This window comes from Eleginops maclovinus, chromosome 2, assembly GCF_036324505.1.
Source record: "Eleginops maclovinus isolate JMC-PN-2008 ecotype Puerto Natales chromosome 2, JC_Emac_rtc_rv5, whole genome shotgun sequence".
NCBI lineage: Eukaryota > Metazoa > Chordata > Actinopteri > Perciformes > Eleginopidae > Eleginops > Eleginops maclovinus.
In genome coordinates, this window is record NC_086350.1 from 19,614,652 (window position 1) to 19,641,863 (window position 27,212).

Here is a 27,212-nt window from a genome sequence, read left to right on the forward strand (position 1 = left end):
TTGTTAAGCATGAGCAGGGAATGTCTTTTGTATTGTCGTGAGCTCATTAAATTATGGTGTGTTAGAATGCATGGGTTCAGGTTTGGAAGGGGGGAGTTTGTACCCCTCTTTCTCCTGCATTGCTGCTGCAGCTGACTTTAAATGCAATCTGATTTAAAAAGCTTGTGTGAATAATTCCCATGAGGTTGTGGTTTGTAGGTCATTGTGCCATTATGGTGTGTTCCTGGTCTGTCTGAGGCAAGATGCATGCATTTGTGGGTGTCTGGATGTGTGTTGGTGGGGGAGGGGAAGAGAGGCTCGGAGGCTTCGCCTGCTTGTCTGGTCGAAGCATCGTAGCTTCTCCCTCCAAGCTGCTTTAGGTGGACCAACAGTGAACCCATCCACCCCCTTTAGCCTTGACCCACAAATCCCTTGCAGTGGGCAACAAAGGGATTATGGGAGAAATAGACTAATCTACTTTTGTGAATTTACTTTTGCAAATGTTTGCTACACAAGCCGAGCATCGACCTGATCTTAAAATGCAAAAAAGTAGAATATATATATGCTTTTATATTATTTGTAATGCTTCAAAGCCTAACTTTGTATTTTGTGCTTTCTGTGCAAAGTGCTGCATTCCCACTCTTTATTTTCTTTATTTTGGATACTTGAGAAGGAACACTGGGCTTGAAAAGGGCCACCTGCAATAACAAATTACTCCCCAGTGTGTATGAAACATCCAAAAGCAGCGCTCGCTGTGATTTTTTGTGTTGATTTATTAATATTCTGCATATGCCTGAGGGTTTAGCCTGAAATATAGCTGGAGGTGTTGCGGATGAAAAATACACAGTTTGTGAAGGGCTCCTCAGCCAGTTCTATTCAGTAGCACATACCAGGAATGACAGTTTGTTATTTGGACGAATGCTTGGAAAGCAACTTTCACCTTTCAGAATGGTATTTCTGGACGGCTCAACTCAAACATCTTTGAACCTTTCCTTCGGTGTATATCTGGATGTCTTGTCTTTATCTGCCGCTGAGGTGGGAGTGGAGTGATGGTGAGTATAGAAAAACCGGATGAAAGGATGAACTTATCACCTTGTCTTCGGGTGTAGGGTTGCACCATAACTGGCTTGGCTTCACTTGTTTAAATGTTCCTGTCTTGATGGCGTGATACGTCGTATCGCAGGCTAATTCAAACAGTCCAGGGAGAAATAAGCCAATGGATTTTCTTTGGTAAATGTTAGCGCACTGGAGTGGCTAGAAACAGATAGACTAAAAGCTTCTCGGCAGTGATTATATAATTGTTCCACATCAGACATCCCTAGACGTATGAAAATGAGCCTGTATGTTTGCACATACAGGGAAAATGATTGTTTCCCCTCCTCAGTTGGCCTGATGATAAACAATTGTGTGATATTCTTATCCGGTGATATTTATCTTAGACGGAAGAGCTTTGATTTTTGCACCACAGGAAGAACATGTGGGTAGTCTTTGTGTTGCACAGCACAGATTGTGTTTGACTCATTTCCAGACTAGATCCCAGATGCTGGACCTGGGTGGTCACACCCATAGGGAGGATGCAAGATGCCTGTTTGCTGCCTATTGTTAACCAAATATTGTTTCTGTGTTGTCCTGGTTCTCGAAAAATCAGCCCCACACATCAGAAGTGTTTAAGTGGTCGACCACACAGTTTAGCATACAAAGCCACTAAACTATCACAGTTATATTTCCTTTCCAGATGTTCTAATGATGGTCTCATCGGCTCTCACCACCTCTGTTTTCACAGTGTGTTCACAATGCGTGCCAGATGGGTTGTACTGTTCTAAGTGTGGAGCCTGAATTTGACATACTGTTTTTATCATACTGCCCTCATACACAATTTTTATCATAGAAATCCACACTTTTGTAACACCTATTTGTGCAAATAGACATCAAGGAATGCTTCATCAAACTACTCCCCTGGGGAACATAGAGATAATATTACTTTTTGACTTGTAGAAGTGAAACATGAAATATCTCCTTTAAAGCAGTATCTTAATCCCTAGCCCTTAAATGGTGTTTCATGCAACCAGCAAATCTTATTAGATTATACCATTGTATCCACAAAACGATCGCCTCGCCGATAATGTGTTTTTTTTAAAAAGTTTCCGATAATTGAGAGTTTTGAATACATAAGAGACGAACACAATACAGATATATCCTTTAAAAGATTTGAAGAAATGCGCTCTCACGGTGCATTTTTAGTTTCAATTTGAGAGCATATGAATGTATTGGCATATAATAGCCATGAAAGGATCACAAATATTGTCTTTTCTCACCCTTCAGACTTGAGTTTCTCTGCCTACCATCAAAAAATGGCCCTCTGGTGACTTGTTGATCTTGTAATTCACAATGTGAATGCAGGGTTAGACTGGCTTATTCATTTTATTACTGGAATGCTACCGTGAGAGCATCCTGAAAAAAACAAGATGTTGCATTTGCAGCTGCCTAACATTAGTTATCATATTTCACAACAGTAGGACACACCACTTTGTCTTGATGCCAAAAACATCCTCTGTGTTACAGTATATTCTACGTCAAGATCAACCTTTGCATGGAAAAGGAAGCACTGCTAAGCCTCTTGAGCACATCCAGGCCACTCCCAGGCATCCATCACAGAGTGTAACAAGCTGCTGAGTGCTGTTTGAAGAGTGCGTGTTTATGTACCATACGTGCTCAGCGCTGACTGATCTATAGTGACAGTTGTGAGATATGGCCTGCTGGACAACCGAGACAGGGACTGAACCGTCTGATGAGGAGCATCCCCAGCGCACTGCTCTATGAACCCCGTTCTAATCTGCTGTCAACAGCGGATAATGCAGCTCTAAAGCCTGTTGTGTAAGAGACCTGGTCACCTCAGGAGGGGGACGGGGAGTGACGTAAGTGTCCTGCCATTATTCCTTTCAATTCCCCTCTGATCTCCAAATGTGAACACTCTGGAGGTCAGCAGAGCAGAACCATTGACCCTAATTCCTTAAGGAAAGGTTTCCTGAGAAGCTGCATGCTCCCTGGCCCCTTTTGGCGGCTGACCTGGAAACAGCGCAGAGAGCAGCTGACGCACACGGAGGGTGCGTGTTTGTTGAGGCTTCATACGTGGCCCTGAGGGGCCTGACTGCCTCCCTGTTTTTTTTGATCAGTAGAAGGACACGGCTCCATCTGTTTCCTGTTCGCAAGGGCTGCAGCACTTCAAGTCAGATCGGATGAAGACAAATGAATAAACGGAAGGATGAGTCATGGTTTTATTCTCATGTTATTCTCAAGTCCTACATCAGTGCGTGAGAAATATTGACATGTTTGTTGAATGACTGTGAGGGTGGTTGTTTGTCAGACGGCGTTGTGAACAGATAGGCACAAACAGCAGAAACTCTGCTGACAACATTTGGGTCTAGAACTGTTTACCAATTCAGCAACGCCACGTTCACTCGGCAGGGTTTCATTGTTTGCTCCGTCAATAAACAAGCCAACTTAAAATGTAGGACATAAAACCGCGTTGTACTCTCCTCAGGAAGCCAGTGTCATCCACCTCCACACTCAAACTCAAGCGTGTCCTTTCTCTCGCTATGTCCTCTTGTCTGTTTCCTTAAACACCTGTCAGCTGCATTGTCCTCCCCTGAAGAAGAGCAAGCCCATCCAGGCATGCTCCCGTGACCTTTTTCAATGGCACTCTCCCAACAGGGCAGGGGCCTTTGTTCCTGGAGCCTTTCTTACCAGGTTTTGAGGAAATCAGCAAGGGGGCATCCGTCTTCCCATTGAGGGAGGCGTGGCGGTTGCGATAATGGACCACACAAGGTTGTGGTCCAGCAGCTCACCAAGACCTGGGGCCTCGGTGCGTGGGCACAGACCTCCTCTCCCACCAACCCGGCCCATAAAGCACTCTTCTTCTCAGGCTTTTGTGAGGGCCCATTCAGTTAGCCGGAGCTCTGCCTGGCCCTTTGTCCTCCTATCTGGGGGCCCGGTGCCTCAGCTTCCACTCCCTCCACTTTGTTCACTCCACCTACAATATGCCACCAACAAGTATTCCAGAAATGCAATGAATGCAAGTCTCTCTGATAGTCTGAATGTGTAAAGTGAAGAAGGAGAAAAAGGGGTTTTTGATTTCCTGTTGATATGGGCAGTTTATTGAGCCGACGTTGATGATTCATTAACATTTTTCCTGAGTGAAGGATTGTTGTTTCTGGTGCAGCTTCTAACATTTGCTTTAAATGAAGTTCACATGTTATAAGTGAATTAAAACCTGATGCATGCTTTAATGACACAACGACTCGGCAATACTAAGCAGACCCCAGTCTGAGTAACCTCCATCACAGACAGATGAATCCTTTTTCTAACCCTGTAGAAATATTTATCATGCTTGACTGAATTAAAACCAAAAAGCAGGCGTCATATGTCTGGATACTACACTAAAAACGTATTATATATCCCTCTGTCTCCACGTCCACTAACATGTCTGACTTTGCATCAATAAATCTTTATATCCGTGGCGTATTACGTTTTCTTTTTATCTGTTGAGTGGAGCTTTTTGATGTTTGACACACATGTCAGGGAGGTTTATTTCTTCTTTCTTTCATTATACTGGAAGGCCTCTCTAATTTAGAAAACTTCTGTCAAGGCCGGCAGCGATGCTACCACCCTGACACTTTATTAACATGAGGCATGTAGGATGGTAATGATATAAATTTAATGAAATCCCCATCCTTCTTTGACTCAGATTTCATCGTAAGCATTTTAAACTATAAAAGGAATGACATTTTATGTACCTTGTGAAATCATCCAGCAGTTTGCTCTGGTTTACCATACGCATGGCATTGATTTGTTAGCACCGGTCCACTCAAGTAAAAAGTCCTCTGCACCACATGGTCCTTTGTTGTTTTGCCGCTAACCAGGAATACAGTATGGGGAAACATCAAAGGGAACAGCTACCTCTTGTATAGCCTCACCAGAGGCCTTGAAAGAAATCCTTTTCTTCTGTTTCACTCATTCAGGTCACCATGCAGCCTGTAGTATTCCACAAAGTTTATTCAAAGTCCAAGTAAGTGTTTGAGGTTTCAGCGGGCAGAAAATGTTTCCATCTATAGAGCGGACTTAGATGCTTTTCATAATATCTGACCATGTAAAATTTTCAACCGTCTTTTCTGAGCTTCATTTTATTGCCAATAACTCTCTGTAACATCGAAGCTTAGTCTGCCAAACGTTTATAACCCCTCGTCAAAAAAAATATGAGCTTCCAAACCTCCAAGGCCAGTATGCTGCCCATAGTTTTACATTTCTAGAAGACAAATGTTTGCTATTCACAACACAGGTCTGATACGAGATGTCAGAATATGCTCAATTTCATCACCACCTGGGACTGTTTCTCAATTTCAAAGCAAGCCTCTTAGGGAAATATTGAAATTGAGCAGCTCTCCCTGTGGAGTCACATGACTCTGATCATCTATGCGAGCTGTTTAGGAACAAGAAAACAAGTATGTCTGTTAAACAATCAGGCTTTCCCTCTGGAAAGAGAAGCTATGGATTGCTGCCCTGTGATACCTGCTCTAGAAGAGGAGATCAGACCAAACACATCGATTAATGCCCACTTTATCCAATTGATTCTGCTCACTTCATCCTAGAGTAATTCCCAGCTAATTACATCATCAACTTGTACGGTGTATCTGAGTATTTTCAGAATATATTCTTGTGTTGTGTACATTTTACAATGTGGTATTATAGGAGTCCGAAATTGGTTGTGTCGAACAAATGGTTTTAGAAAAATCCAATAGTGCTGACTGTTGGTGTTGTGTCTTAGTTTGGAATTCAATTTGGCTCAACAATGCGAAGTGAAGAAAATTGCCTCTGAATGTTATTGGCTCAGAGACAAAGATGGACTGGGGAAAGTCTTTTATTTTACAGTGACAGGTGAGACATTACAATAGAGAGCAGACATAAAGACACAGGAGAAAACATTACTGTTAATGGAGGAGGCTTCTGTTTTCCTCACTACAGGGCAAAAATACTTTTATATTAAATGCATGAATGCTGTATTTGCAACACTAAAAAGTCTAACTTGTATGCTTTTTTCTTCAAATTGATGTTGTCATGTTTAATTTAGTTGAATAGTTGACTATTCTGTACATACTGTTTATGTGACAGATTGAAAAGTTTCTAATTTGTCTGATATTGAGGGCCAAGAATTGCACACTGTGTAGCAGTAGCTGAGTGTAAACATAGCAAGCACTCAACAAAGCTTGTCAGTAACAATTTGAACACATGAAATAAATCCCTATGTCTACTTATGTATTTGAGCAATTCTACAATTTATAAATGGAATACAAAGTGAGGAAATCCAAAGTTTGTTAAAACTCAGGCTCTGGTTACAGAGGCTGTGTGGTTTGAGCGATTTGGTGGCCATAAAATTTCAATTGCGTAAATGAGCTCCTTCGGAAAAATGCAAATTGCCACCATGTGGAAGACGAAGCATTTAAAAACACGTAACAGGCTATTTGGGTTTCTCTTAGACAAGTTTAAAGGTTTACAAGACAGTGTCTCACGCAATGGCAGGCGGTGCGGGAGATATTTAGGTTTTTTCGGGACAAAAGCAGGCTTCAGGCCAGGGATCTGTTATAAAGTTTAGCTTCCCTTCCTTTTCTTTAGTTTTTTATTAATTTGTTGAGTTCAACTGTTTCGGTTGCACATTGAAACACTGTTTACTTAATGGTTTCCTACCAAAGAAATTATCTTTAATCCCATTTTCAACATCAACCCTTAAAGGCTTGTTTTTCCAATTTAAGTTAAAATAAATATCACATTAGCATTGGGCCCTTACCTGATTTCCCCGCTTTGTACCACTCACAATGGCCGTAACTATCTGATATCAAGACAATAAGGCGACAATATCAGCTACTCAGGTTGTATCAGTCAGTCATAGAAAGATCCCGCTGATCCCCTAAGGACCACAAAACCCCCCAGTTCTTCAATATTAGCACTGACAGCTCCCACACACTCACGTGACAGTTGATCGTGCTTTCAATCTCTTTGTGATCAGCCTACATGTGTCTTCAATTAGGGCTTGGAACTGGAGTCAGAATGGGAGGGGGAAAAAAAAGGCAGGTCTGAGAGCATTGTGAGAACACTGGCCTGTTGTGATAATGAGATCACTCAAAGCTGCATCCCTTAACGCTGCTATTCATTAATGTAATGATTTGGTGTATGCGTGTGGTGTGTGTGTGTGTGTGTGTGTGTGTGTGTGTGTGTTCTAATTCAGCAAGTAAGCTTTTTAATGCTTTCTTGTGGATACTACCTTTTGGTGAGCAGAGAGAAGCTTCAAGAATTAGACGTTTACAGAGTTAATGGCGGTCTGATCTGAGCAAAGAGCAAAGTAATCAATTGCTCTCATTCTGGTCTCCATCTGCCTATTTTCTTTTTGGGCTGGTAGAGCCTTTAGCTGATTGGTTCTCTGATATGTGTTTGTGTTTGATTGATCTAACTGGGCTTCTATAAAATAGACACTAATTGAAATGTCAGCTTGAACACAAACTCCCTGAGTCCTCCTGCACTCTGGCAGCAGCTTCATATTTAAACATCAGAGCTTCATGGCTGTGAGGAGAAAAGGGACAAGATACAGCTGTTTCAAATGCTGCATATGAGATGGTCTTGGGCACTAAAGATGTCTTCTCCTTTCTGCTCCACTGGCATTCTCAAAGGCTCTTCCTGCACTTAAGCCCCCATGCAATAAACATCAGTGAGCAGAGGCCTCTGCGTTGATGTGCCATGATTCAGACTCATCCTTCTGGGCTGCTGTGCCTCGTAAAGCCCCTCCATTCAAAAAAGGTTTGGGAAAAAGGATGGCGAAATGTTGGTCAGGCTCACTCATTGGTTGGGGTCTGGCTTATACAGGATTTTCCTTCCCACTCTGCTGGCGCTGGTTTCGCTGTGCCCTTCCATGAGTCAACATCCTCCATTCCCAAATCATAATTTTCAAACGGGCCATTGGCGAGCCAGGCAGGATGGGTCTTGCACGCTGCACAGCTCAGGAAGAGTTAACTTTCCTGCATTGATCTCCAGCTCCGTTTGGACGTGAAGCACTCTAAACGGGAGAGGAGGAACAAATCAAACACATTTATCACCATATAGCCGAAAGGTTAGAGCATGACGAAAAGCCTCCTGTTGTGAGGAGGAGTGCTGTTGAGTGGCCCCCTCCAAGCAGACCCTGGGTGACTGCCGCAGCATTAGACATGGGTCAGGCTGAGGGGAGACATGAAGGTTGAACTAGTTTGAGAACAAAGACCTCGTTCTTAATTTTCCTTAGGCTGTGACATTTATATAAATACAATCTGTTTGGTTAAATGTTCCACTTTGAGCGGATAATAAAGCCAGACAGAAATGAAATGCTTCAATTTGATGAACGTTGTGTGATCATTGTAAGACGTGTGCCTTCTCATGTGACTTTTTTAAAAAATCAATTAAAAAGCTTTTTAGCGTTTTTTCTAGAAATTATCAAATTGTGATTTGGTAGTTGTTCTATTCGTTTTAGACCTCAGAAACTGTTTTTGTTGGCTCCATTTAGATGTCTCTAGGGACTGCAAGTGGTCGCTAAATTTGAGTCCAAACTGAAATATCTCAACATCTATTCGAAGGATTGTTCTGAAAGCAAACAGGTGCTTGGACATCAGTATGTGAAAGTACATAGTTTCCAATTTAGTTTCACCTAACTCCTAAACTAAAACCATGTGGTGGAAAGTTCTTACCTCCGACTGCCCACCACTTTCCTAACAAAGCAGCTTGTTGAAGACAGAAAAAGTGACAGATACATAGCAACCATTTCTGTTTGGACTGAATAAAAGAGAGTTAGTGCCTGAGAAAGAGAGGGGTGTGTGTGTGTGTGTGTGTGTGTGTGTGTGTGTGTGTGTGTGTGTGTGTGTGTGTGTGTGTGTGTGTGTGTGTGTGTGTGTGTGTGTGTGTGTGTGTGTGTGTGTGTGTGTGTGTGTGTGTGTGTGTGTGTGTGTGTGTGTGTGTGTGTGTGTGTGTGTGTGTGTGTGTGTGTGTGTGCGAGAGAGGCCTACAGCAGTGACCCAGCCGCCCTGCACATGCTGACAGATTTATTGGATACAATAATCAGAGTGTATATCCCCCTGCTGTGCACTACACATGCAGCTCCTGTAATTGGCTCTTACACCTGGAATCGACTATAAACATCAGACAACTTTGCACTTTGACATTTAGGTGATTTGCTAACAACAGTCCTGGTTTAGACAGAGAACGACATGCTTTTTTCAGTGTTTACTTCAAGTTAAAGAGCAGTAACTTTTACAGCCATTGTTGAACATAAGTTTTGGATTTCTTAGCCGACAAAATAATCTAAGCGTTGTCCAGTGGGCCAGAAAGTATACAGACTTCCAGACAGCTCCATCAAGCAGGACAGTGGCCCTAAGGCCTCTGTTTGACATCGGAGGTTTCAGCAGGACTCATACGTGCCCCTGGCAACTTTACACCATGCAGATTCAATGCCGGGCTGCCAGGATTCCTGCTCTGCCAGCCTGGTTGGCAGGATGGAAGTGTGGCTCACTGGTTGGTTGGTTTGCTGGCCGGCTGGTTAGCTCTGGGGGATCAGCATTCAGGTCGTGCCCTACTGTGCCCATCCCGTACTGCACAAAGGGCTGATCAGGGATGCTAGACAGCAGGCACGGGCATTCACCGAGCTAAACCACACCGCAGTGCTGGATGAGCCTGCCCCGCTCCAGACTCAGTGTCTCAGTGTCCCAGTGTTTGCTTGTCTACTGTGCCATGAAATGGAGTGAGTGTGTATGATTGTGCCAGTGGAGCAATGCAAATAACCCTCCATGAAGCGAAGACTTATTCCACTTAGTTAGGGAATGCTGCTGGATGAATTGGACACAGTGTTGCATGTTGCACTCAGAAAACGCTTTGATTCTTTTGAGGGAACATTTAGTGGGTGTTTTAAAGGTCCCATAGAATGTAAAACTGTATTTACCTTGGCATAGTTGAATAAGGAGAGTTCGGTACATTGACTTGACATACCGTGAATCTCAAACACCATTGTTTCCTCCTTCACGTGCAAATCATGAATATGAATACCACAGCGATTAAACTGGTGAATTACAACAATCCCTGTGTGTCACGTCACACACAGTAGTCCAGCCCCAACATTTGCATACACCAGCTGCTGGAAACACTAACACTAACACTCACCACTCCGTAATGTTGCTCTCCAATCTCCGACCAACTGGCTGTTCTTCAAATTCATTGTTTCCTCCTCCGATAAAGGGTCAAACATCTAAGGTTGGATGCCAAAAGCCTCCATGGTTCATCTCTCACAGTTTCGCAAATTTTATTTACTTCTTTGGGCTCTGAGGCAGCCATGGATTGCTCCGTGTAAACCAGCCAATCAGAGCAGAGCTCGTCATAACTATTTAAATGTCCCCCAAATAAGGCAATTCAGCTTCATTCTAGGACCAAATCATAGGGTTATACATGGGCCTGTAAAACCGCATCTGGACGTTTTTTGGATCAACTATATTCCTTCTTTGTAGACATCAGAGAACAATTTAAAATACCAGATAGATGCATTCTATTGCCACTTTAAATGCAAGCTTTCCAATATGATTCAGAATGTGACAAAAACAAAGATGCCAAACGTTCTGCAAAGCTTGAGGCAATGGATCCTGGTGATTAATACAACCATTTTAACCCTGTTTCCTACACAATCAAGTCCCTATGCAACTGAATTGCATTCTTATTACATTTAGAGGAAAAACAATGTTTCACTGAGTTGTGGTTACAGTTTTAAGCACCTTATTTCCATTGTCAATTAAAACAAAACTAAATAAAACGCAACACTCTTTGGTTATGTTAAGGCATGAAAAAGCTTCAGGTTGTACGTTTTAATAAAAGATAATAGTTGGGCTTGAAATAAGTATGTTTGCTAACTTTTCATTAAAATGGGGAAGACTAAATGGAAGAAGTACTCCATTATGTGAACAGAGTAGATTTAGCCCAGATTCTTCAGTAATTAATTACTATTATCCTGGTTGTCCATCGTAACTACAGCATGTCATCCGTCTTTACTCTCCTGCCATTCATTAATTACAATGATGGAAGGGAGGCATCGGGCGTCCACAGCCCGGGATAAAAGTGTAACACCCTTAATTTCCTTTCATCCGTGGTGAGTGAGTGTGAGTGTGAGTGTGAGCGTGAGTGTGTGTGTGTGTGTGCGTGTGCATGTGCGTGTGTGTGTGGGTAGGGGTAAATCTGTAGCTGTAAATCAATATAAATTGGTTTGTTTGTTGGGGGAAAAACGGATGAAGAAAAGTGTGGTAGTTTCCACTACGACAGATATTTCCTATTCCTTTTGAACAGAAAATGGCCCTACTAAAACATCTATCTTGTGTAAAAGGAATATCTTTAATGCTTCCTCGAGGCTGTTTTCTTTTATTAAGAGCTTTTATTATGGGCTTGCTAATCACATGTGTCAAGAGGAAGCAAGCAGCCATTCATTCTCGACAATAGGAATTTTATGGTGTCTCAGTTGGCTACAGTTTCCCCGCAACCACTTTCTCTGTTTGTCCTCTCTAGGCTTCCTCGTCCTTCATTCACTGCGCTGCCCTCTTGTTAATGCTAAAATATCAAAACACTCAGTGACACTGTGATGCTGGAGTTATTAATTACATTTTAGCCTGTAGAAACAGAAACAGAGTTATGAAACGAACGCCAAAACGAATTTGGACTTCTTCCCAGGCCCAGGTCCTTTTTGTTGGGGTCTGTCTCGCTGAGCTAGTCTTAAAACGTTAAAACTTGGCTACGTTTTATCATGTTTGGCGTCCATTGCCGGTGGCCTTGTGGGTTTCATACATATCCCAGGTGCTTCAAAAAAGTATTTGTTACAATGCCCCAAAATAGTGATATTCCCCCCCTTCTCATTTTGCAAATTTTTAATCGACCCCCATCTTAGTGCATTTCATCTCCATCACTCGGTGCATTAATAATTTGTGTATTGAAATGAGAGTTGGATTGCTTTTCCTTTTTTTTGCCAGTGAATACAATAATCACAGCAGCGGTAAGGCACAAAATAAGATCTTATTTATCTTCAATTCATGAAAAGATTTCAACGCGTTAATGTTTTTGTTAAATTGCCTATTTAAATAAATTGTAAATATTTATTTAATTAATTATAGAACATTCAAATAAAGCATTAATATGTTCTTTTGACCACAACATACTTCTTATTTTCCTATATAAGGTACCATGAGTGTTATCGAGGTATGCCATTAATGACCTGCTAGCATGCCCATGGGAAGAAACATTAGACAAAAGAGCTTGCCGGAAACACTGAGTGGGCTACCCCGGTGTCTCTGTGGGCAGTCTAAATATACCACTGTGCCTCTTTCAGATATTGAAGCTGGGTGATGACATATAGTTGGCAGACCTTCGATCACTTTCCCCAAACTCCCACCAGAGCTGATTTTCTTTGCATATGCTTCTTTCACAAATGGACATTCGCTTCAGTGTTCCCAAAAAAGTTAGTCAGTACTCGTACCCAAAACTTGTTGAATGGCCTTCAGTTTACTTTCGATATTTTAGCCATTAAAACATCTATCCCTTCCAATAAATCAGATTATATCTGTCTTGCGACTTATTTTATATTGCGCCACAATACGCACTCTTTGAATGGAATATTTTATAGATTGTTATATTCTTTTCCATCAGGCTTTGGAGGATTTAAAAACAGATTTTATCTCAGTCATACGGCTCCATTTCACTCAGAGCTTCATCTTAAATTCATTGAGTAGTTGTAAAGGGAAAATCCTGATGACATGTTCTAGGTTTCCAATCCCTTCTCCAATATCCATTCTCATATCTTGTGTGTTTGCCCACTGCATATCTCTGCTGAAATGCCAATCAATCTTCAATTTTATATAGGCTCTTCCCATGGATCCTGTAGTCATTGCATTTTTCTCCACCCTCCTGGTGCATTTACATTACAAGTGAAACTGTTCCAGGGGTAAAGAGGTTAGCTCTCGCATGATTGTTTCTCAGATAGGGAGATAGCAGAAGCATTTTTCATGGAAATGCTTTTGAACTCAGCAAAAAGGGTTAGGTGTACACCTAAGAACAAAATTGTTTTGCTTTGGGTCTATAATTACATGGTCTTCAGCTTTGTGTAAGCAATTGTCTTTCATTAGATTTTCATTTATGCAAATTAGTATTCACATAGCACATTATTAAAAGCAAGGCTTTTTTGGGGAGAAGCAGAGAATAACCTTCACACTTGAAAGCTTTTTCAGTGACAGAGAACCGTCACGGCAGCATAGGAGAAAAAGGCAATTTCCGGTGTCCTGTCTTTGCTTTTTAAAGTGAAAGAGATGTTTCTGTGAAGCTGTGAGAAGTGTTAGTCAAGCCTTGGATGTGAACAACAGACATTGTGTTGCCTTTGTTTTCTTGGTTCAAACATCTTTGTTTTTGTTGATGTCATGCAACACTCTATAGGTTTCCAAAGGTATTCCAGTTAGTGGTGTTGTGTAAAGTAGAATGATTTGGAACTTAAAAGCACCATCCATCTTGCTTTTTCCATACTCGCGGCAATGCTTACATATTTAAACAAACCTATACTTATATTATTCTAAACCTTTTAGAGTCTTGCTTCCCCCCCAGTTGTAGTCCACACTGTGACAGATTGAGAACTGGTCTTGTTGTGAAGGAACTGTGGCTGGCAGGAAGATGTAGATGATCTGGCCTGAGTAATGGGCTCCTCTTGTTAGCAGCCACACAATCCCCTCGGCCCTCTTGGGAGTCAGGCGCTCAGGCGCTCAGGCGAGCGGTCGGGGGAGGAATGTGCTCCCGGCTGGAAAAGGTTTGCAGTGCACAGAGGAGTCTTCCGTGTCTCGAGCTCTGCTGAAAAATTGGCCTGGCCAGCCGCAGAAACTCAATATTCCTTCCCAGCTGGCCTCTTAGCTGGTAGAGGAGCAAGGTCTGATGACGATGACCCAGACCTGTTGTGGGTTTGTGATTTTCCATAGATTGGGAAGACTGCCAATGCAAATTGAACTGATTTGAAGAAATCAAGTTTTCCAATATTCTGAACCAAACGCATCAATATCAGTATGTAGGCCTATGTTGTTTAGTTAATGATTGCTTTGATTAATAATCCTCAGAAATGTGGATATAAGTAAGGCAAGACTTTTGTGATAAATTCAGAAAATGTCATAACTTTCATTGCACCTATTGTAAAGCAGCCTTAAAACCAGGAAAAAACTATTCTTGCGATATTTAAAATCTAGTCTCATATCTCAATATTGTTAGAATTGTTATGTATTTACCGGCCATAGTTGCATTATGACTGTGAATGTGTTCATTCAGATGTGGGTGTTTCCCATTATCTGCTCTGAGTAGTTCTTGCAGAGTGATTTAAAGAGGTAACACTTAACCATCTTTCTCTGCCTTCCTCGATTCTATTCTATTATGTTAGAGGCAGGGACCTCCCTGCCTCTAACATAATAGCAAGACACCAACTGAGAGGTGAACCCCATGCACTGTGACTCAGGAAGCCAAGGCAGTAAAAGCACTGGGCTTCTGAGTGGCACTGGCTTTAGTCTGTATTCTGCTGCCAGAAAAGAGTCTTGTGTGGTTTGAAGGAAATATATAATGTATCTGGCCTCACTGTGCTGTGGAAAATGAGCGCACTTGTCTCCAAAATGGCTTAGAGATGTAATTGAACCATAATGCCTCTTATGTGAGCATCTCGCGGCGGAATGAAGATCTTACTTGACAAATGGGCCAGAGAAAATAAACTGGCATCTCTGAGTCATGAAGTGGAGAGTGGGGCTACTGACTCTTAAGCCGGCTTGTGGAGAGATGGAGCCTCCATCCGAGAAGCTGCTGAAACCCAATCTTCTGTGCACTGACATCCAAGGCATTTCTATTATATCCCAGCAGATTATTTTCCCCAACATCCTGAAGCCTGGTGCTATTTATTTCCCTTAGATCCATCATAAGAAGGGCTATTTTTGAACACCTTTCCAACTTTTCCTGGTAGTAAAAGGTACCTGTGTTTTGCTTAACCTTTGCCTACCCAATGTCATTTTGGCTTTGTTAATGTAGAGGGCAGAAATGTAGGAGGTTATTTTCTTAAATTGTGTAAGTTCAATCTCAGCTTATAATAAGTCTATTGTAAACCGTGTACCCAAAATATAGACATTCAGACCCTAAGGGGTATAATCGCAAGGCCATGCATTCTTTTATATCAGGTTTTCAATAGACCCTTGGCTTCAAAATTGTAGATTTTATTATTTTCCACCAGATTTAGTCACCTTTTTTGCTTTTCTGCACCATTAAGCATTCATTTTGCTGCAGAACATTTGCTCTTAGAATTTATATTAGATACATATATTTACATTTTTATGTTTTTAGGGTTAATATTCTGAAAATGAAATCAAATCTGTTGCTTGTGATGAGGCTGATGTTAAAAAAAAGTGCTCAGTGAAAAAAGAAAATAATATTAAAATAAAGGTTTTTTTTATCATAGTTTTTTGGAATGTTGACGGTAATTCATTACTCTTTGTTTTTTTTGGGTCATTAATTTTCCCTCACATTGATGTTCATTTTATACACAGATAAAAACAATGATTCCTTCACTTGCTGTGTTGTCCCTCCCTCGCACCTTTTGTCTCCCGTTGAACTGATGAGTGTGTTAATTGTGACTGCCGTGAGGACACATTTCAACCTGCTGCACTTGGCTTATCACACGTCATTTCCTATCTATCACGCCTTTAATTACACCTCTGTTCCGCCTATTTCAAAGCACCATGTCTCTGCGGAGCCTCATTCTGTTGCCTTCAAATCATCATCAACACTACCAGCTGTAGTTAAAAGCAGCAGGCCTGACACTCTTTCAGACACCACAGAACGTGGCACAAAAGATAGGAAAACATTGAACTCTTCCTGACTACTGTAGCGACAAATATGCCTTTCCTTTTCTCCCTTCCTTGTCCCGTGATGGCCAACCACCCTCAGCCACTGACACTCACAGCTTGTGGTTGATGTAGCAGCATTAGGTTAGGTCATGCCAGTCCATCCCTAACCAAGGGGAGGTCAAAGTTACTTAGTGGTTGTCTAGAAATGTCTTTCAAAATGGGCCTATCCCTCCGTTTCGCAAAACTGCTGCTTTGTCCCCGGACAAGCTACGAGCTGCCATATCGTTTGTAACCCTTCTCTCCAAACTGCATTTTGCCAACATGGCGTTCCCCTACTGCGTGCTGGTATTTGTTTGGGGTTAAGGGTGTGGCGCTCTTGCTTAATTCCAGAGGTCCACAGCTGTAAGAGCTTTGGCTGTGGTGGCAAAGCTGCCCAGGGCTTAAGGCTTGCCTTCGAAATGTTCTGTTTGTGAGTCCCACATGACCACAATCTCGGGTAAAAGCTGTAAGCAAATGTGAAGTTTTAGTTTACAGCAACTTATATTTCCTGCTAAGCCCGCACTATGTCCAGACTTAGCAGTCAAGCAGTTTGAAAATAATTGTGTCAGTATCAAATATTGATTTATTACTTCAACTGGAGTTTACTTGCAGTTTTAAACATGTGGTTAAGGTGGCAACTGAAGGATAAGAAAACGTAATTGCAAAATAAATACTTACTTGAACATAAGAGCACATGATGATTTTTGGTTGTCACACAGAACATGAACAGCAGTCTTCTTTGTTTAGAGGTCCACTTGTGATATGTAATCTCATTGTATGGGATCATAATTGCTAAAGAGACCAGGCTGGTTCAAACACAGCACTTTAATTCAATAGGCGAGTGGTCAATCAGTGAAGCAGTTTGACATTAATTAAATTGACAAACCTTTCTGTGTACAGAATCAAATATTGATTTGATCTTTTCATCTACAGCATGTACACAGGTTTTTTCCTACCCCTTAGTCCTTTACTCACGTTTGTTATTCTCTCTACAGCCGTGCAATCAAGACCAATCAGGATCTGCTTCCAGAGACCCCCTGGACAAATATCTTCTACGATGACTTCTGGGGCACTTTACTCACCCACAGTGGCAGCCATAAGTCTTACCGGCCCCTCTGCACCCTCTCCTTCCGCCTCAACCATGCTGCAGGTGGGCTGGAGCCCTGGGGCTACCACCTGGTTAACGTGGCCCTCCACGGGGCCGTGACGGGGCTGTTCACCTCCCTGGCTCGGCTGCTGCTCGGAGGCGGCCTGTGGAGCCTGCTGGCCGGCCTGCTCTTCGCCTCGCATCCCATACACACCGAGGCGGTGGCGGGCGTCGTGGGCCGGGCGGATGAAGGTGCTGCCCTCTTCTTCCTGCTGTCCCTGCTCTGCTACATGCGCCACTGCCACCTGCGGGGCCACGCTGGGCCAGGGCGGCTCGTAGCCTGGTTCGTAGGCAGCCTGGGCTGCGCTGGGTGCAGCATGCTGTGGAAGGAGCTTGGAGTGACCGTTCTGGCCGTGTCGGCTCTGTATGACGTCTGCGTGTTCCACAAGCTCAAACTGCGGCAGGTCATCATGCTCCTGTACAAGGTAAACAGTTTGTCCTCGCTGCTTTTCAAATGTATCTGATTTCCTGCACCTGCAAGGGTCTGGCAAACAGCATTGGAAAGTGTGTGTGTGTGTGTGTGTGTGTGTGTGTGTGTGTGTGTGTGTGTGTGTGTGTGTGTGTGTGTGTGTGTGTGTGTGTGTGTGTGTGTGTGTGTGTGTGTGTGTGTGTGTGTGTGTGTGTGTGTGTGTGTGTGTGTGTGTGTGTGTGTGTGTGTGCGCTATGCGCTATATGTGTGCATTTTCTTTGCTTTTCATCACAATATAATTTAAGAAACATTTGCGAGATTGTGCACAGCTGGGTCCTCTCAGGTCAGATTATTTTTATACATGTTAAAAAAAGAATAAAACATATTTTATTTGGGAAAAAGGCATACACACTACTGTTGTTTTATAGCAGTACCCTAAATATCAATTATTGATAGGGTAATCTGAATGTAACGTAGTGGATAATTATGAAAAAAAAAGAGTTTGTGGCTGATCTGTTGCAGATTTTAGGTCCTTCATTTGTAATTTAAGCTTATGACTAAACTTTAAACAGCCACATTCCTTGTTTTCTTTTTGAAGGAAACATACATTCTAGACACCTAAGCAGGGATCAATTTAGTTTAACAAATGACAAATTAATAACACCAGACTCAATTTGAGAATGAGTAGCTAATCGCCTGTGGACTCATCAGTGTTAATCATTTTGAAACATTTGATGTCTTTAAAAGATAATGATGAAAGTAAGCTGTTTGCACCATTAGCATTCAGTCAAATCAATTTGTGTCCCTGGGGTTTTTCTCTTTTTTTTGTACAAGTGTGTTTTATTCACTTTGAAGAGAAGAAAATAAAACATTTTTCAAAAGAAATAGTTTGGCCATTTCATATTACCTTGTTTCTTTTAAAGCATTCAGCTATTTGGTTGCCTGTTTCTCCAACAGCTCCTGTCAGAAGTATTTACTGTTCGCTGTTTTGTCAATTTGACATCCACAGCTCTCTAGCCATCATGAACAATTCAACAGGACACAATGTGACAAAAGAGTTCCAAAATCAGCCAATGAGAGAGCTATTTTCTGGCACGCCCCCAAACACAGAACAACACTTAAGGATAGGTTCTGCGGCAAGGAGGGAGAGATTTCAGCAAGAAAGGGCGCAGTAACTGATAGAGACAGAAACATAAGAGAGAACATGGTTTTATTGAAGAGCAATTAAAGCCCTTCCATTTCATTGCTCAGCATAGTTTGGAAATGGGGCTTCTGGTGCCATCTTCTCCACCCTGTCTTCTCATGATTCAGGCTTTATCTGACTCCCTGTGCCCTTTGGAGTACAGCCTATCCATTGCCGCAGGCAGACAGGCCTTTTAATGGCTTGTCAGGCATGGCTAGAGCAAAGAGGAAACAGGGCCAAAGGGGCTGAGGGAGATGATGCCTCATAGCTGACAGTTTTTCAACTTTTTGATTGAAAATCCAAAAAGCCTACTGATCCAATTGTCTTTCGGAGAAAATATAGACTGGCAGATAGTAATACTACACTTCTGGTGTGGAGCGAGCCCTATGGATTTCTTTCATGGCTTGCCATTGTGGTTAACTAAGTTGGCAAGCGTCTCCGGAAGCTGATGTGTTCTGCTAAAACGAGCCATATCCAGGGTAACTTCTGAAATCCAGTGCTGTATTTCTCATATCATATATATTTTTTTTAATGAAAAAGTTAGGAAACAATACAAATATATACTTTTTTAACATTTCTTGAAGGAATAGCAGTGGTAAGATGTGTGTCTTATGTTTACTGGCAGGATGTTTCACAATTTTGGAGAACATTAAGTAACGGCTTTATTGTCAATGACAAAGTAGGAATTTACAGTATAAAGGGAGGAAAACACTGTCCTCTGACAACACAATTCTGTATATGCAACAAAATTCAGAGCTTTGTAAACTAGTTACCACTTTTGGAAAAAGGACTAACTCTAATGCTGTTAAAATGCCTTGTTTATCCACCCAGTTTTTACATTTCACACTTTAATGTCAAAAAAAAAAGTGAGTATTATGTTCACCAAGTTCTACGTGAATGTGCCACAAAGTCTGTTGTAATGACAATGACAAACTCACAGTAGGAAGAGTCTGAAAAGAAAAATCTCTTCTTTGCAGCAAAGAAAACTCACAGCGGGTTACTTTCCATTGAGGAGACGAATAAGGAACTGCGTGGGTTGTCGGGCGCTTTTAAAAACAACAATGTATTTTTCATTCTGTCGAGTTGAGACTGTGAAGCAACATACTTTTCTGGAGGTGAAGCTGCCATATTGTCTCTACATTGCTAACGAGCAACTTTTAGCAGACAATTGTCATTATCCTTGCTTGTCATTAAGTCGCACCACAGACAACATAAAAGGAAGCACTGACAGAGAGCCGTCATCATCACTTCAGTCATGTTAACTTGGGCGGTTTGTTGCCTGCCTTTGATGTAATGTAGTTCTGTTTGCATTTATGAGTATTTTGACTATATCCTCGTGGCGAACAGTCCACTACAGCAGCATGAACATTCATCTCCCTTTGTCTCTGGAAGGAGGCAGTCACTTTGACCGATGATAAGCAAAGGGAGTTATTCCTTTGGGCGAGTCAAGCCTTCAACCTCCTGCATGGACATTAGTTGTGAACAAAGCGGAAAACTATTGAAGTGAAATAAATGCAGTTTCCTCCCTCAAGTTAGGGCTTCAAATGTATTGGTTGCTGAAAAAAGCAGCATTGTTACATAACATATGCTTTTTGGGTTTTTTCCTTTCCTGTATTGTTTGTATAGGTTTTTGTGCATGTAAATGGACCCCCCCGCCTGATACTCCCTCGATTAGACTGCTCTGTATTGTTCTGTAACATAGTGACATTGCAGTGTAACACTTGCGCTCCTATTGGCTAGCACTCCATCGCATTGTACGTGCTAGGCTTAGGGGCCAAATATCTCTAAGTGATTGACCATCATAACAGGGCCAGCCAGCTAACCAATCAGAACAGACTGGGGTCTGGCTTCAGACAGAGGGTGAAAATAGCTGCTGTAGCACAGGCAGTATGAGAAAAATTACACAGTACAAGCACCAAATATAATTATGGAACCAGAAAATGAGTATGACAGTGCCCCTTTAACAATCTTTGATGAGATATAAGTGAATACAATAATAAAAAAGTAGCTGTCATAATGTCCCAGATTTTTTATTTATTTTTGAGAACATTAAACCCATTCTTCAGTCAGACAAAAGAGACTGGATTATTGCATGAATGACGGGCCACAGTGGGCAGGTGCTGCTTTTTATCACCAAATTCTCCACTGGGCTGCAGTCGTTTGACATTTAACGTTGAAAATGTTGAAATGTGCCTGCTTATCTGATCGTGGCGCACAGTCAATTACATTAGAGTTTTATATCTGCTGCAAATCTCCCATTGGGTCATTACGGCTCCTGTGTGCGGTTTGAAGGTTGTGGGCAAGGGGAGACTGGGAGCTTCACTGTAATTCCACGTAAGTTCATAACTCATTCCATAAAGACTTTAACTGTAGACTCTGTGCATACAAATCAGAGAGAGGAGGTAATGCATGGATATTATCTTGATTTATTGGGTTGCATAACAGAACTTAGAACATAAGAAGCATACTCTACAATTTACCATATGTAAAAATAAACCTAGGAAATAGTGGCTTTTTCTTTAAAGAACTGCAGCTGAATCAAAGGATTATACGTGTAAAAAGAGACATCTAACACAAAGCATGCTGTATTTAAATCAGGTCACAATATAATGTCAGATTGAATAGACTATAATTTGTTTGTGTACTGTGAATGTGTCTCTTCTTGCAGGCTTTTGTCTGTGCGATGTCAGCTTGAGAGCTTACATGGATCCAATTCTTTCATATAATTGTCCCCAGGAAATACAAAATCCTAAAGCGGATTAGAATAACACATGCCACCTATTATATCCCCCAATAGATTTTGTGAACATTAAACATTATTCAGTTGATTTAGTGTAAACATTTTGTTATAATAATTCTATTTGTGTTCATGTATGCGGTATAGATAATACTCTGGAAAAAAGGATTAAAGGAAAAAGAGAAAGTGCAAGAAACAATAGTGCCTAGAAAGTATTTGAATATGCACATGTTGGGTTAATGATGATGCCGGAGGCAAAGCTCTAGGCATCTTCCAGTAATGGGACTCTGCAGGAAGCTTATTCTAAGAGATCTGGTGCAACCCTTGCGTCCTCAGATAACCTTACTTAGAAAAACATTGTTCTCTTTAGATGAATCAAAGTCACGCATCTCCACACATATGTGATGTTTAATGTAAATCAACAGGACCCCTTTTTTTTCCTCGTACATAATCTGCCTGCATTAGTTTCTTTTATGGCCCTCAAAGTCCTATATACTTTTCAACAAGCCTTACACCCTTTTCCTTCCCCCCCTTGCAGTTATTAGCTTGTATGTTTAGTGTTAAACCCACTGGCACTAACAGCGTTGATATCCAATGCCAACTAAGCCTACAGCTTGCAGTGCTTTAAATACTTCCTTCTTTGGTGTCTTCAAAAGTGGAAAAATCCTTGTCATTAAATTGTTTACTCAAGCTGACCTTTACAGTGCTGATATTCTCCAGTTGCCTCTGTGGCTGATTAAAGCATTTATGGCCATGTGTATGGATTTACTTTAAGGCGATGCGTTTACTGCAATTATATGTTACACAGTTTTGCTTAGTAAGTAAGGTTTAACCACAATTTATGTGGAAAAATGTGCATTTTACGAGTGTGTTTCCTGCATGGCATTAGTTAATAGGCTCATTTTCAATAAGAGATACTGAAACACAATTGGAGCTCCTAATTTAGTTTGGTAAAGAATGTGAGATCTCACGGTGTTTATCCCAAATCAGACTGTTTTCAGGTGTTCTTTGTGTTACTCAAGCAATAATGTTAATGTTTGGACAATTGAGGACAACTGGATGTGGCCTAGACTCAGGCTCTAGCGTTGGGAAAAATGTGTTTGGACCTATGATACAAAATAAACATCTTCACTATAATTTCACTCCTTTTTTATGTCTGGCCTTGTTTAGCCATAATACCCATCGTTCATGTGTTTGACAGACCTACCCACATAATGCTCCCTGTCCATTTTTTTAAGAGAAAGGGTAATTGAGTTCATCTTTGGAGGGAGACCTCTGTTAACATACGGGTATGATATGAGTCACAGTCCCTCAGGGGTTGACACTCCTTACATGACAAGAACAATACAGACATCTGATGCTTTGAAAGTGTAAACTGGATTAAGAGGAGTCATCTGGGTGATGTCATGTCAATGCTGTACATCCATCCGTACAAAATGGCTCAGATATGTCTTCGAAGAAACTTGAAACGCTCCGATTGCTTTTGTTCAACCGACAACAAAGACACTGGAATATGATTCCAAAATCTGGGACACGACCCAGCTGGCCCTTACTGAATGTCAAGCTTACACACTTTATCTTTTCACACCTCCGATTTTCTGTTCACACTTCGACCATTGGCGCAAGGTCACTGCTAACAGCGTGTGTGTGTGTGTGTATGTGTGTGTGTGTGTGTGTGTGTGTGAGAGAATCTGGAGGGCCACGGAGATGACCCCAGGCCAAGAGCTCAGGTGTTGTGGAAATGGCGAGGCAGGCGAGGGCAAATGTGAGCTGGGAGGTCCCTCCAAACACATGTATGTGTGCACTGCATGTATGCAGGGTGAGCTATGGGCTCTGCATATGAATCATGACATCCATACATATCCTTGCTGTGTTTTTGATGAGGTAACACCTAATACGTTCTTACCTGGGGCTCCACAGATGCTCCTCCATGCTCTAATGGCTCCTGTCACCGTGTGATGGATTGGGCCTGTTGGGCTCAGCTAGTGCCCCCTGCCCTCACCCACCTGCTTCTCACATGGGGATACACACCACCGCCTCTGGTCGGCACATGTAGATGGGCGGAGGGAGGCATGCATAATGGAAACCCATTTATAGAAAAACAAAAAGGTTATACGGGTAGATGTTTACGTTTTATAACTTTAGTTTTGACAGAAAGTAAACCTTATTGCTTTCTTGCGAAGAATGACATGAAAAGATTGACCCCTATACATTGTTAAAGGAAAAGTTCATCCAGAAATCTAAATATTCTCTCACCTTATCTTAAATGGAACAACAGGCCACTGTTCTTCAAGCACCAAAACAACATACGACAATCCAAAGATCATCCTCTCTATCCAGAAATAATGACCCAGTTGCTCAAGATAATCCACAGAACTATGTCCACAATGTTTCGCTTTTTATTATTTGGTTCGTGTTAAATAATACAAAAAATCACAAATAACTCTGTATTTTGAGCTTTAGAGTTACTAGCCGAAAGATTTTGGGACCTTGGACAGAGTAATGCTAGCTGTACCCCCAGTCTCTCTGCTAAGCCAACCAAGATCTGCTGTAGCTAACAATTATCGAACAGAGGTAAGAGTGGGGTTACTCTTTTCATCTCAATCTTCTATGATCAGGAGTCTCATAAAGAAGAATAACATGTAGGAGCAGGGTTATAAAGTAAACATTACAAACACAGAACATTGGAAAGTTATTTCGACCCCTGCTTTTCTTCGCTGTGATGTGATTTGATGCAAGTGCGACCACAGTGATAGACAGTGACTTGAGCTGGGTTTGCTTCAGCCTATACCCTTCATCAGACATAAGTGAACCTGACAGGCAGGGTGCTTGCAACAGCCAGCACAATGACCCTCACTTTGCCTGCTGTGAGGTGAAGAAGGTGGAGGCGTAGAGAGAGAATACAGAAATATTTGAAACATATTGAAGCCCCGTGTCAAAACGATCGTGAAATACAGAATGATACGTCAAATATTTCACATTGTCCCTTTCCCTGATTTTTGCTGTAAACGATTGCAGCCCCTGTTCTTTATATAGCCAGCATGTCTGTGAATCGATAGTGGCATGTTATGTAAGATCTCAGTCCGGCAAAGGAATGTCCCCTTGCCTTAATGGAAACATATATAGATTTGCTGGTTTGTCTGTTTTCCCCAAATCATTAAGCTTTTACAGGGGATAATGGATTCCCCCAGAAGTATTACAGCAAATGACAAACATACAGAAAGAAAAACTCCTAATTTCAATTACTGAGAAATGCTATAATGCCTGAGCCACATTGGACAAGCACCTATGAGTGCACATTCAAACACATTTTAAGCTCAATTGATCATTCATCAACAGTTCGGAACTTTGACGAACGTTTAATACAGCTTGGGCATTTATTTAAGTTGCTGACCACAGTTCACATTTATAGCTCATTGTAAATGGTCTCGGCAAATAAACTGCCATGTAAAAATCATTCAGCCAGAACTGCATTACTTGAAACTTCAAGCTACTGTATCAATCAAAACAAAAAAAGCAATGATGCTTTTAGGTCTCATGTGGATATATTGTGTTTTTCCAGAAAAAAAATCTACATTTTATTATCTCTTTTTTTTGTTACTCTAATTACATTTAATAGTATTTAATTTTAAACACTACTGCTTGATTATTTACCTAATCTCAACAATGTCCTATAAGTTATTGTTGTGTGAAGCTAAAGAATAGATGAATATGTAAACTGTAACCGTTCAAAGCGTCATGACAGATTTACCGCACTCCAGGGTATTCTAATGTTAGTTGTTTGTATATATAGCACAGTTAATGTGACTTTTAGGAATTTTAATCAAAACAAGCCTGACCATATATCCAATAAACCTTAAACCGCTGCCAAAATCTTTCCGATGGATGAGAGAACTGAAATAATTCAGATGTGGAATGGGCAAACAGCCACTTTCAACAAACAAAGGAAACACATGGACGGCTATCTGCAAATGATCTGCTGCAACATCTCACCGTGTTCTGTAATATTCACAAAGGCTCCCGAGGTAGAGCGGTCAGGTCTATTACCTGAATACATTAAATCCTAGCTGCAAAATTCCCTTGTGCGTGCTGCTACAAAGGACCACTGCATTTCCCAGCAGTGGTCCTATCATCACCGTAGGCGCTCCCTGCACAGGACAAGAACAGAGGAGAGACAGGGCATGTGCGAAAGAGACGCAGGAGAATGTGTTGAAGGGAAGGGGTGATACATTAATGGATTTGGCGGCCAAGGGACGGAGAGAGGGAGGGTAAGAGAGTCTGCTGTAGAAATGTTGTGTGGGCTTCTCCTCTGTCAGACTGTCTGTCGCTCCCTGTGATCCATCAGCCACGGGATGCTCTATTTTAGGATACATAGACTGCAGATGGACCTTGTAGACCAAGCTGGTGCTATAACCATTTATTAAATATGGGTATCAACTATTCATAGAGGTTCTCTGCCTGAGCATTTGAAACCTGCCATGGCACTCATCACCCTTTTTTATTTATTTATTTGTTTCTTAATGGTTCTGACACTTATTCTTTATTTAGGTGTTCACTGTTGAGGTGTGTCAGCGCTTGCTTTCTGTGCTGTAGAATATCAGAATTACAACACTCAGGGCAAAAAGACTTCAGGGCAGAGGGGTTTGAGGAGTTTCCTTGGTCTGCGAAATTGTGAAGAAGTATCTATTGCTCCTTTGTGGCATATATGATTATGTCATGCATGTATGTGTGGACATATATATACCTGGCTGACCACTCTAAGAATTTGTTAAAAGTGGAATTTAAGTTTGGAGATGAATTCTGTTTTGAAAACTGAGAATGGTCCGTATTATGTAAATGATGGCCACCATTATGTCTCAAGAAGGACATCGAGTCATTGTGATTACAGTTAACACAAGATTGGAAGTGGAACTCTGCAGACACTGTTACATATCAGCTCAAGATGAGATACATGTCATATGACTAGACACAGCCTGGTGTTTACGAGGGACATTCACTTTATCAGGGCATGTTTTTATGACCATCTTCTGCGACAAGAAGAAAAGGTAATACATCTGTGAACAGATTTGTCCGTGTTTGTTCCGACTTTGTCCAAACCCATTGCTAATGCAGCCATGAAAGACTCTGTGCTGATTTTGTGTTATTTTCCCTTTATTTCTGCTCCATTGGTATTTCTTTTTTCCAATTATTTCTTGTTTAGTTGCAGTTTTTGTCCTCAAACATTGAGTCAACCGAATGGGATGAATGGGCTTTTGGCCACACCCAATCTAGTTTCTCCTCCGTGACACATTGGAATGATTAGCGGGAAAGCAAAGCCACACGGGACAATCTGCCGGTTATAAACAGGGATGCAAATTGTGGCATGAGAATTCCTCCTCCATATTATTGTTAAAAGATCATTCAGAGTCACATACAAATTTACATAGATTACCCTTTCATCATTTTTTCGATCAACCAACATGTTCACTCAGCCTAAAAAACGTCTTTAAACGACACATAGTATAACTAGGCTGTCGTTATATAATTCTTACAAATTTACATAGCAGTCTAGTTTACCTCTGGTGTGATATTCTCCCCAGGATTAATAATTAACTAATATACTGGCTGTGAAATCCCTTCAACATCCTGTCACAGAAAGATTAAGAGGAGAAATACTGGTGCTTGATTTCTGCACCAACACTTCAGAGAAATGTTTCTTTTAATCCCTAGATTCATTGATAATCTCGAAACAAACTGGTATAGAATTTAGCGATCATGCTTTTGTGGGAGTTCAAGCCTGC

At 41.5% G+C, this 27,212-nt stretch overlaps 1 protein-coding gene across 2 annotated transcripts in view; it reads left to right on the forward strand.

The window, feature by feature from the left end:
- Positions 1 to 27,212, forward strand: part of tmtc2b (transmembrane O-mannosyltransferase targeting cadherins 2b) — a 92,393-nt gene that overhangs the window by 22,628 nt on the left and 42,553 nt on the right. For both annotated transcript variants that reach the window (XM_063876567.1, XM_063876575.1), the window contains exon 2: positions 16,952 to 17,528. In XM_063876567.1, coding sequence (XP_063732637.1) covers positions 16,952 to 17,528 — 577 coding nt within the window. The remainder of the gene's footprint in view (positions 1 to 16,951; positions 17,529 to 27,212) is intronic.